This window comes from Bos javanicus, chromosome 21 (assembly GCF_032452875.1).
Source record: "Bos javanicus breed banteng chromosome 21, ARS-OSU_banteng_1.0, whole genome shotgun sequence".
In the NCBI taxonomy this organism is placed as follows: Eukaryota; Metazoa; Chordata; class Mammalia; order Artiodactyla; family Bovidae; genus Bos; species Bos javanicus.
In genome coordinates, this window is record NC_083888.1 from 69,382,717 (window position 1) to 69,394,657 (window position 11,941).

The 11,941-nt window shown below is 60.8% G+C and overlaps 1 gene segment (V, D, J or C); it reads right to left on the reverse strand.

Annotated features, from left to right (window-relative positions):
* Positions 1-345: 345 nt before the first annotated feature.
* Positions 346-9,556, reverse strand: LOC133234698 (Ig mu chain C region membrane-bound form-like). The segment is given in 7 exon segments: positions 346-491; positions 593-708; positions 2,679-3,011; positions 3,143-3,457; positions 3,710-4,042; positions 4,117-4,440; positions 9,382-9,556. Coding segments are annotated over 7 exon segments (1,590 nt in total).
* Between the last annotated feature and the right edge of the window lie 2,385 nt (positions 9,557-11,941).

Consider the following 11,941-nt stretch of genomic DNA (forward strand, 5'->3'; position numbering starts at 1 on the left):
CAGCGGCCCCGGCTCAGGCCACCTTGGGAAACCAGTCCTGGGATCTGCAACTCGGCCATGTTCCTGCATCTGGACCAGCCCCAAGACACCACCCCGGCGTGGCGCCACTGGCCTGGGAGGAGACACACGTCCCTTTCCCGTCAGCAATGGGTTCAGCACTAGGATATGCAGCACACAGGAGTGTGGCTTGGGGGTAAAAAAACCTTCACGAGGAAGCGGTTTCACAAGATAAAGTATACTTGTTTATTTCAAGGCCACAAATGCGACATTGCAAAGTAGGGCGAGGTGGAGCCTATTACTGCGGGCTCCATGCTTGGCCATGGCACTCAGCCACTCTGAGAAAAGTCAGTTGTTACAGCTTGAAGCTGGAGAGGACGCAGGGAAAATTTCAGTACAAGCGGACAAGCCACATAGGCCAGGGACCCGGCCCCAAGGCAGCCCCTCGTGTTCCGTCTCCGGTGCCCCATGTTCTTGGCTGGCCGTCACTTCACCTGCAGGCGACAGAGACAGTGTGAGTGGGTGTGGGGGCACTGGGTGTCTGCGGCCCCGGGGCTCTGTGGCCTCACCCCCTCCCCGGGACCAGGCAGCCTACCTTGAACAGGGTGACCGTGGTGCTGTAGAAGAGGCTCAGGAGGAAGAGCACGATGAAGGTGGAGGCCATGGTGTTGAGGTTCTCAAAGCCTTCCTCCTCGGCGCTCACCTCCCCCTCTGTGGGAGATAGGGCACGGTGGTCAGCATGGCTGAGCTGCCCGCAGAGCCTGCCCTGGCCCCCCTCGGCCGCCCTGACCCATCAGAAGGGTTGGGGGACTGCAGAAACAAGCGGGCAGGCGAGCAGGCGTGTGCCTGCCTCCCCGGCACCCCTGGGGCAGCTGGGAGCTCCAGGCCTTGTTAGGCAGCGTCTTGGTCAGGACTGGTAGGCCCCTGGCCGCACAATTCCACAGCCTGCAGGGGCAGAGCGTGGCTGAGGCTGAGCCAAGCAGTGGCCCCGAGTGCCTGGCCCTAGGAGCGCCGGGGTGGCACAGAGCGAGACAGAGCACATGCATACACACAAGGGTGGGGTCTCGCTGGGCTGGAGGTGGGGGAGTGGCCAGGTGTCCTCGACCCCTCTGGAGGACTCAGGGCCACTTGGAGCTGACAGCGGTGGTGGGGCGTCCTGTCTCTGGTGGTTTGAGGTCGGCTCCCTAGCCAGTGAGGACAAGCCCTGGGGGCAGATGTCTGCCTGTGCCAAGGGGCCCATCCCTCTGGCCTCCATCTCTCTCTGCCTTGAAGACATGGCATGTATGAGAGAGGCCTTGTGGGGCCCTCGCTGGGGCCTGAACTGCAGGACTCACAGCTGTGGGATCAGGAGGTCAGATAGACATCTGAGACCCAGGGAGAGTGACGCTGGGACAAAGGCTGAGGACAGTCACCTAGGTCTGCAGACACTACACTGATGGGCCCTTGGTCCCTAAAGATCCAGGAGTGTAGGGGAGGTAGGGAGTTAGCCTGAAGGGCACTGGTGTGGGTGGCAGAGGAGACCCGCTTCCCCGTCGGATCAGTGCCTATCACTCCAGGTTGACGTGTGGCCCTGCAGCTGCCTACTCCAAGGGGGGCCTCCCAGCCATGGCCCGCTGTCAGGACACGACTGACTCTGTCTCTTCACAGGGAAAGGGGAGAGCTGGGGCCCTGCCACCTTCACAAGGGCCTGGACTGGGAGAAGCATCCCTCCTGGACAGGGGCCATGAGTTTCCTGAGGAGCTGCCTCTGGCCAGGCCCAGAGTGGCCCTCTGCGCACCCTGGTCTGGGGCTGGGTTTGGGGCAGCCTCCAAATGTACCTCCCAGCTGAGACAGAGGGACAAGCAGAGCACGGGCATGGTGCAGAGGGACCCCGCCAGACAGGGCACTGAGTGAGCACGGGTGTGCAAGGGCTGGGATCCCAGCCTGTGAGCCTGGATGTGTGCAGTGCATTCATGTGTGCATGAGCGTGTGTACATCTGTGCGTGTGTGTCTACATGTGTATGACTCGTCCTCATGCGTGTGTGTCTGTGAGTGCCCATGTGCATGTGCCTATGAGTGACTGTGTGCACTTGCGTGTGAGTGCGCGTGTACATGTGTGTCTGTGTGTCCACATGTTCATGTGTCCATGTGTGTGTGCCTGCTCACCCATTCCATCATATACATGTCTGTGTCACGTGTGCCCAGGTCTCTGTCCATGTGCATGCTGTCTGCGTGGCCGTGCATGTGTGTGCACACATGTGTCTCTCTGCATGTACGTATGTGACTGTGCATGTGTGTGTGTTGCACACCCGTGTGCCCCCAGTGTGGCCATGGACGCGACTCGAGGCACAGTGAGCATGGGCTCAGCCTGCTGTGAGCGTCCCACAAGGAGCACCGGGGCTCCTGGGCGTGGGTTGGAAGCGAGTGGGGAGGCCGGGGTGCGGATGATGGAGGTGGTCTGCAAGGTGAGGGCAGACAGCCACGGGCCTAGCAGGGAGAGCTTTGCTCACTCACAACCAGCAGCTTTGAATGGATCTTTTTATTTCTAATTTTTATAGAGTGCAGCATCTCGTGCACCGACACGGTTAGTCTGCACTCATGCACACACAGCGACGGTCACCCGGGGGCTCTGACCAGGCATCAGTAGCAGGTGCTGGCTGTGTCAGACAGGACCAGGGACACGTTGTACAGGGCGGGTTTACCGGTGGACTTGTCCACGGTCCGCTCGGTGACCATGTGGGGCAGGGCCTCGTGGCCCACGACGCAGGTGTAGGTCTCCCCTTTGCTCCAGTCCTCCTCGGCCACCGTCAGGATGCTGTGCACAAAGTACACGCTGGGGTCCTGGGGCTCGGGCGCCGGGCTGCTGGTCACGTACTTGCTCTTGGTCACGGGCTCCCCCCTCTGCAGCCACTGCACGAACACGTCCGCGGGCGCGAAGCCCTTCACCAGGCAGGTGACGGAGGCCGACTCCCGCAGGCTCAGCTGTTCCCGCGTTGGAGGCAGCAGGTACACGGACGGCGGTTTCATGGCGACGTCTGGGTGGGGGAGGGGGTCACAGTGGTGAGATCGGGGAGCGTGGGTCCTCTGCTGGCCCTGCCTGCTGTCCTCAGAACGCAGAAGCCGTGGGAGGGTCTGGGGTGGAGGGCAGGGGCAGGGCAGGGCCTACCTTTGGGCTTGGAGACAGTGTTCTTTTCTGGGAAGGGCAGGTCCGAGTAGGCCACTGTGCACGTGAACTCCTCTCCGGACTCCCAGTCCTCCGAGCAGACCGAGGCCTCACCCCGGGCGCTGAAGGTGTCGTTGAGGTGTCTCCCAAAATAAGTGTGGGTCTCCAGGGCCTTGCCGTTCTGACGGGACCAGCTGATGTTCAGGCCATCATAGGAGGCCAGGTTTGTGACCAGACAGGACAGCTTGGCTGACTTCGTGAGGAAGATGTCGGCGAAGGATGGGGGGATGGTGAAGACCCCGATGGGAGATGGTGGTGCTGGAGGTGGGAGAGAGTTGCTTGGAGTGAAATCAGGTGAAGGGAGAGGTCCGCCCAAAGAGCAGGGCCCACTTGGCTGAGTCCCCTGTGAACCTGGGGCCCTGTTGGAGGGGTGCCGGCCCCCAGCCGCCCTGCACAGCCCCTCCTGCCCTTGGCCGCTCTGGGAAGCCAAGGCTCAGGGAGCAGCTGGCAGGTCTGGGGCGGTGTCTGCAGACCTGAGGGTGAGCGCCCGCCCCCCAGGGCTGCACTCACCAACATCACATGAGGAGGACATGTTCTTCTGGAAGGTTTCCTTGTTGTGTTCCACCTGGCAGGTGTACACGTTCTGGCTGAGCCAGTCTCTCTCCGTGATGGTCAGCATGCTGTAGGCCCTGAAAGTTACGGGTGAGGACTGCACAGTCTCCACCTGGCCTTCAGAAATTCCAGACACTATCCGCTTTCCATCACGAAACCAGGACAAGGAGATCTGTTTGGGGCTGAAGTCCGTGGCCTGGCAGATGAGGCTGGACTTGCTATTGCCGTCACCAGAGAGGCTGTTGCGAGGCGGGACAAAGACACTCACGACTGGGGACAGCACTTCCGCCTCTGCAGAGAAGGACAAGAGGTCAGCGGGGCCTGGACACTCCCCTGCACCCAACCACGGGACGGGCCCGACTCACTTGGAGTGACCACCCTCACGGTGCCGACGGTCTTTCCTCCCTTGGGGTGCTGGACTTCGCACACCAGGTAGTCATCCGGCCCTTGAAAGGCGCTTGAGGAGGGCAGGACCACCTGAGAGGAGGCCGACCACAAGCCGTCCCTCAGGACTGCGGGGAAGGTCCAGAATCTCTCGCTGCTGACTGTGCTGTTGTTGAACTTCCAGGAGAAGCTGACTGAATTGGGCATGAAGTCCTAGGCCAGGCAGCCCAGGGCCACCGTGCTCTCATCGGATGGGGAGCTCATGCAGGACACCAGGGGGAAGACTCTCGGGAGCGATTCACCTTCTGGGGACCCGAGAGAGGACACAGGAGAAGAGGGGGGTGTGAGGCATCCTGCTGGTTGGGGGTGTGGGCAGCTCCACCTTCTCTCTGGGACAGTGGAGTGGAGGGCACACTCAGCCCTACCAGCCCACCCTCACTGCCCACAGCTCAGCCACCTGGGGCCTGCTCTGGGGGTCTGGGGTCATCAATAAGACTGATACACACTCAGGCCCCCAGTCCTCAGCACAATCAGATCACTGAGGCCAGCCCACTGTTGACCAGGACAGTCCAGTGGGGTCAGCTCAGTCCATCTAGACCCACCAGCCTCAGTTGAGGTTAAATGGACCCAAAGCATCTCAACAATTTGCCCAAGTCAAGCCAGCTCAGTGGGTTCACTTCTGTTCACCCAGTCTCAGCCCACCATGGTTAACCCAGCATACCCCGGTTAAGCCCAGGCTAGCCCAGCCCAGCTCAGCCCAGCTCAGCTCAGTTCAGCCCAGTTCAATCCAGATCAGCCCAATCCAGGCCAGCTCATCCAGCTCAGTTCAGCTCAGCTCAACCCTCTCAGCCCAGCTCACCTGCTCAGCCAAGCTAAGCCCAGTTCAGCCCAGCTCAGCTTAACCCAGCTCACCCACTCTGCCCAGCTCAGCCCAGCCCTGCTCAACTCAGCCCAGCACAGCCCAACTTGGCTCAGCTCAGCTTAGCCCAGCTCAGCCCAGCTTACCCACTCCGCCCAGCTCAAACAGCCCAGGTCAGCCCAACCTAGCTCAGTTCAGCCCAGCTCAGCCCAGCCCAGCTCAGCCCAGCTCACCCACTCTGCCCAGCTCAACACAGCCCAGCTCAACCCAGCTCAGCTCAGTTCAGCCCAGCTCACCCACTCTGCCCAGCTCAGGCCAGCTCAACCCAGCCCAGCCCAGCTCACTCATTCTGCCAAGCTCAGCCCAGCTCAACCAGGCTCAGCTCAGCTCAGCTCAGCTCAGCCCAGCTCACCCACTCTGCCCAGCTCAGGCCAGCTCAACCCAGCTCAGCCCAGCTCACACACTCTGCCCAGCTCAGCCCAGCTCAACCAAGCCCAGCTCAGCTCAGCCCAGGTCAACCCAACTCATCCCAGCCCAGCCCAGCCCAGCCCAGCCCAACCCAGCTCAGCCCAGCTCACCCACTCCACACTGCTCAGGCCAGCTCAACCCAGCCCAGCCCAGCTCACACACTCTGCCCAGCACAGACCAGAAAAGCTCAGCTCAGCTCAGCCCAGCAAAGCCCAGCCCAACCCACCTCAGCCCAGCTCACCCACTCCACACTGCTCAGGCCAGCTCAGGCCAGCTCAACCCAGCCCAGCCCAGCTCACACACTCTGCCCAGCACAGACCAGAAAAGCTCAGCTCAGCTCAGCCCAGCAAAGCCCAACCCAGCCCAGCTCAGCCCAGCTCACCCACTCCACCCTGCTCAGGCCAGCTCAGCCCAGCTCAACCGAGCCCAGCCCAGCTCACCCGCTCTGCCCAGCTCAGCTCAGCTCAGCCCAGCTCACCCACTCTGCCCAGCTCAGGCCAACTCAACCCGGCTCAGGCCAGCTCAACCCAGCTCAGCCCAGCTCACACACTCTGCCCAGCTCAGCCCAGCAAAGCTCAGCCCAGCTCAGCCCAGCTCAACCAAGCCCAGCTCAGCTCAGCCCAGGTCAACCCAACTCATCCCAGCCCAGCCCAGCCCAACCCAGCTCAGCCCAGCTCACCCACTCCACACTGCTCAGGCCAGCTCAGGCCAGCTCAACCCAGCCCAGCCCAGCTCACACACTCTGCCCAGCACAGACCAGAAAAGCTCAGCTCAGCTCAGCTCAGCCCAGCAAAGCCCAGCCCAGCCCAACCCAGCTCAGCCCAGCTCACCCACTCCACACTGCTCAGGCCAGCTCAACCCAGCCCAGCCCAGCTCACACACTCTGCCCAGCACAGACCAGAAAAGCTCAGCTCAGCTCAGCCCAGCAAAGCCCAGCCCAGCTCAGCCCAGCTCAGCCCAGCTCACCCACTCCACCCTGCTCAGGCCAGCTCAGCCCAGCTCAACCGAGTCCAGCCCAGCTCACCCGCTCTGCCCAGCTCAGTCGAGCTCAGCTCAGCCCAGTCCAGCCCAGCCCAGCCCAGCTCACACACTTGGCCCACCTCAGCCACTCCATTCAGCTCAGCCCAGCTCAACCCAGCTCAGCTCAGCTCAACCTAGCTCAGCCAAGCTAACCCACTCCACCCAGCTCAGCCCAGCTCGCCCACTCTGCCCAGCTCAACCCAGCTCAGCTCAGCCCAGCCCAGCCCAGCCCAGCTCACCCACTCCATCCAGCCCAGCCCAGCCCAGCTGAGCCCAGCTCAACTCAGCCTAACCCAGCTCAGCCCAGCCCAACCAGCTAGCTGAGCCCAGCTCAGTGCAGCTCAGCCCAGCTCACCTGGTTGGCCCAACCCAGCTCAGCTCAGCTCAGCTAGCCCAGCCCAGCTCAACCTGGCTCAACCCGGCTCAGCCTGGCTCAGCCCAGCTCACCTGCTGTAGGTGGTCTGAACCGCGAACACAGACATGAAAGCCCAGTGGTTCTGACGAGAAAGGGTCAGATCCTGGACCATGGCCACGGCTAAAGGCCCTGGTCTGTGGACACTGCCCAGCTGGGCTCATCCCTCCCAGCCTCTTCCCGCTTCTCCTCCTGGGAGCCCGCTCACCCCTTCCCCTGGGTGCCTGACACCTCCATCCCGACACCAGGCCCAGCTGGCCCTTCTCCCAGCTGTCAGTCACCACTACCCTCCACTCTGGGTGAAAAGCTTGTTGGAGACTTTAGCTTCCCTAGAGCATCTCACAGGCTGAGACACGCTTGCCACCCTCAGAGAGAGGCCCTGTCTCTGCTGAGCAGGCAGCGCTGCTTCTCTGGGAGAGGAGAGCCTGGGCACACGTCCCTGGGTCCTGGCCTCCTGGGCACGTGCCATGGGCCTGAGATCCCGCCCCGAGTCTAAAAGAGTCCTGGTGACTAACTGCTCTCTGGCAAATGTCCTCATTAAAAACCACAGGAAATGCATCTTATCTGAACCTGCTCCCAATTCTGTCTTTATCACAAAGTTCTGCTGAGAAAGAGGATACTCTCTAGCACAGAGACCATCTGAACCCCAAAGCTGCATTGAACACCTAAGTGTGGACGCAGGAAGTGGTCCCTGTGGGTGTGAAGCACCCCGGCATCGCAGGCAGTAGGTAAAGACAGATTCCCTTTCAAGTAGAAACAAAAACAACTCATACAAACATCCCTGGGCAGTGAGTCTGGCTGCACCGGCTCCTGGTCCCTGGCATGTCCCCTGGGCTCTCTGACCTGGGCGGATTCCTCCGAATCCCTTTGCTGTGTTAACTCGTGACCTGCCTACTGGCCTGGGGGCAGAGGCCAGGCCCACACGTCCCCAGGTGTGGGCAGTCCCAGGAGACCCCCCAGCCTTGGCGAGCCTGGGGACTCAGAGCAGAGACTGTCCCTCCAGACGGTCCCAGGCCCCGCTGACTGCCACCCCACCGGGCATCCTCTCAGTCCCCCAGCTAGTAGTGTAGCAGAGTAACTCACGACGAATGCCCCCGTTTCACCCAAGTCTGTCCTGAGATGGGTACCTGAAAGGCGGCCCTGAACATTCTGCAGTGAGGGAGCCGCACTGAGAAAGCTGCTTCATCGCCGGGAGGGAGCCGGCCAGCTACGATTGTGAGCACACTCACAGTGCACACGGCGTGCGCACGGTCTCAGCTTAACTACCTTGAAGGAGTAACTCATTAAAGAGCATACGAATGCATTGATAAAATGCACCTGAGACAAATTAATTTCTTAAACATCGACTTTGAAAATGAATATAAGTGAGCAGTTGATAAGCTAAAGCTGAAGTAAATTCAAATAGTTAAAAGAGGAACCTTCCAGTTTTGGTCAGCACCTGTGCCTTGTTTTAGAAATGCAAATTAGCCAGGTGTTGCTCCGCTCAGGGGAACACTTTCAGTTCTGTGGGGCTGGGCAAAACCAGCCGCAAACCACCTTTTGGGAACCAGAAGCTATAAATTTACCAACTGTGTTTTCTTGCTTCCAAAAACAGACTCTCAGCTTCCTGCCATCTGCTGCAGGTGGTCAGTCCTGCCCGTGGCCATCTTGACTAACTCAGCACCACCAATTACATTAAAAAAATAAGCTGAATTTATTATTCTCAAAACAGCCCTGAACTGGGGCCAGGGTTTATGGAACCTAGTAAGTACTTTTTGGCCAAACTTGTACCTGTCTCAACTCTCCAAAGCCATGATTTGTGGTTGTTAATTAAATGATAAAAATTTAAAATACTTTAAACATCTCTTTTTAAAGTTTCAATTTTCCAGACTATCAGGAGTCGCTTCAGAGATGCCCTGTCTTGGTATTCGCAAGCACACCTCCTCTGGCAAACAGCCTTTCTTTCTCTTAGAGTGGCCTCACAAAGCCCAGGGCCCGTCACCTCCCCAGGCTCCCCTCTCTCGCCATGATCGGGACACTGCGTGTCCGTCCTCACCTAGACAATTCTCTTCCTACCCAATAAAGAATTTTAAACACAGTCTAGTGCAGAACACACCTCACCCGAGGGGGGCGTTCTCTGCGCCCGCCACGGGCAGCGTTCCCGAGGCCCTAATTATCCAGACATGCTCTTCCACAGATGCTAGGACCGTGGCAAGTTGCCTTCCACCGCATCCCAAGCTGCCCTGCTGCCAAGGGGGGCCTGGGCCTCCCCCACTGGTGGCCATTCCCACCCAAGCCCCTTCTGAATGCCAGCAAGATTCTGATTTTTTAAAGGCATCGGAAAATAAGAGACTCTGAAATGCATAGGGCAGCTGGTCCCCTCCTGGCCAGTCTGCCCAGTTCCCCCGGGGAGGAGGGGACAAGGACACATCAGAGGACCAGACAGTGATGCTCAGAAAAATCGCACGAAATGAGATAAAGCAAAGGCCCTGGATGGGCCGCTCTTACCTGAGGAGACGGTGACCCTGAGCCCTCGGCCCCAGGCGTCTATACCATAGTAAACACAGTGGTGATATCTCCAGCCTCGCCCAACAAAAACCTCGGGAGCCTGACGAGGCTCGAGGCGCCTGGGCCCCCACCCCATCTCCAGGCGCCACAGGGAAACCATTGGTCAAAGTCGCTTGTCAGTGACCCTCTGCTGGCCCCACCCCACCTGACTGTGCCAGAGACACTATGTCCCATTCTGGCCCACAGAGGCCAGACCACTGCCTGGCTGGGCTGGCGGACCATGAACCACAGACTCCTAAGTCCAGCCTCGAGCAGCTGCCTGCCCCAGAAAGTGACGGAAGCCCCCGGTCCTGCTCAAGTCAGGCAGCCAGACCCACCGAAGGAGCCGCCTTGTACCCACATAGTGGTGTCCTTGGGGCAGGGAGGTCTGGCTCTGCCTGTTTACCAGAACCCTCTCCCCAGCTCCCTTTCTTGACCTCCAGAATGCCCCTGGATCTCTGACGCTCCAGGTCTCCCCAGGTGCAGTGGAGTGGGGTGGTGAGGGCTCAGCTGAGCAGACAGTGCCCAGGCTTCCTGACCCCAGTGCTTGAGCCAGTTGTTACACGGTGACAATGATGCTGTGACCCCAGGCAAGAGCTCGTGGCCGGCTGAGGCCTCCGGACCACCTCACACAGCTGGGACCTTGGGAGTCCAGAGCCCAAGGGTGGCTGAGGCCCCCAGAGAAAGCCCTGGCTACAGAGCCCAGGAGGAGAGGGTGCCTGGAGCCTCTGCTCCTCGCTGCTGTAAGCCTGGGCCCCTGGGTCCTCCGTGTCTCAGATCCCAGCCGCCCCAGGCCCTCTAGACCCGACACCCTCGATTTTCCCCAAAGTGCACCAAAACCCTGAGAGAGAGTGAGGAGAGAGGGCTGTTGAGGACTCACCTGAGGAGACGGTGACGAGGAGTCCTGGGCCCCAGGCATCGGCATAGTCACAGTGCCGTGGGCCCCGCTAGGGGCTGTGCAAAAACCCAGGGCTTCATGGCCTCTGCCCCCACACAAAGCCAGGCCCCCAGGCACAGAGCCCACTCTGCCTGGCCGCGTGCCACAGGCAGAGGCGCCACCTCAACAGGGCAGAGAGGCAAACGGCCTCAGACGCAGATCCCCCAGGGACCACGGAGGGTCTGCCCCACACCAAGGGGCCCCTGGAGACGTCTTCCCCGGCCCAGGACGGAGCGGGCAGAGAGCCGTCTCACCTGAGGAGACGGTGACCGGGGCGCGCTGGCCCCAGGAGTCAAAAGCATTGCTGAGGGACACAGTCCTGGCTGCCCCCAAGACATGAACCCTGGGGAGGCCAGTCCCGGGGGCCTCCCCTGCCCTCACTGCACAGACCCTGCCCCGTCAGCTCTGCCCACCTTTCCTCCCGCCCAGTCAGCTCCTGTCCTCCGCTCAGGCCTCAGCAGGCTCATCTCCAGGGGCTCCGGCAGATCCAAGGGCGGGACCCCGTTGGACCAGGACCCTGCCTTGCTCAGGGCACGGTGGGGCTGCACGGACTCAGGGAACTGCCTGAGGCCCAGGCAGTGCTGCAAGGGAGACACTCCCCAAGGACACGGTGACCGGGGTGCGCTGGCCCCAGAGATCCAAGTCCCAGCAGCATGGCTTCCATTCTGCTGCTTCTTTTCCACAAAAACACACCCTACCTCCTTGCTGGCCCTGACTCCCATCCCAAGTCCACCCAAGTCCTGCTGTCCCCTGACTTGGACACTAGACACCAGATTCACCTGAGGAGACGGTGCCCAGGGCAGCCTGGCTCCAGAGATGGAAGTCTGCATAGTCACAGCGGGCTGGCCCCGTGCTGGGAGCACAGGAACCCACCTAGGGTCCCCAGGGAGCCCCCAGGAGCTGCAAGTCTGTCTTCCTGAAGACACTTGCCCCCCAACCGACAAGCACCTGTCTGCCTCAGGCCCCTGGTCTGGGATTTGAGTGTCTGCTGTCTCCTGATCTGCTTTGTTCCCCTGAGGTCACGTGCTCCCTGCCCCTCCCGAGGCTCTCCACCTCAACCCCCAATTCCCTGGACTCCCTGCACCTCAGGCCTTGGGGACCTGGCCCTTTGCTGGGGCTGGGCCCTGCTCCGTGCCCGCCTGGGAGGCCCCTCCACCGTCAGCCCAGGTGGCTCTTCTCCAGTGCCTTCAGGCTTCTGGCTGACCTGACCCCGTGTGCGCTGACAGGGAACCCTCAGAGTGAGACCCCCCCGGCTTCCCTGGGGCCGCTCTGCTCAGGGGTTTTTATAAAGTTGTCAATCTCTGTGGCCCCACCGAGTTCCACTGTGGTTCCTGGCTTTGCCAAAACCCTGAGGGCTGGCCGCGGGCAAGCAGGGGCCAGGGGGGTCGGCCACGGAGCCCCTTGGGGAACCCTGCCCACAGATCCCCATGGTCATTCCTGGGCTGGACACACAGAGTCTGTCTCTGTTAGTGATCCTCATGGTGCCGAAGGTGGCCTGCACTGGGTCCCTTCTCTTCTGGAAATGAGGGCAGATTCGAGCTGTCTTGCGTCCACCCGCACTGGAGCTGTGTTCTCAGCTGGAGA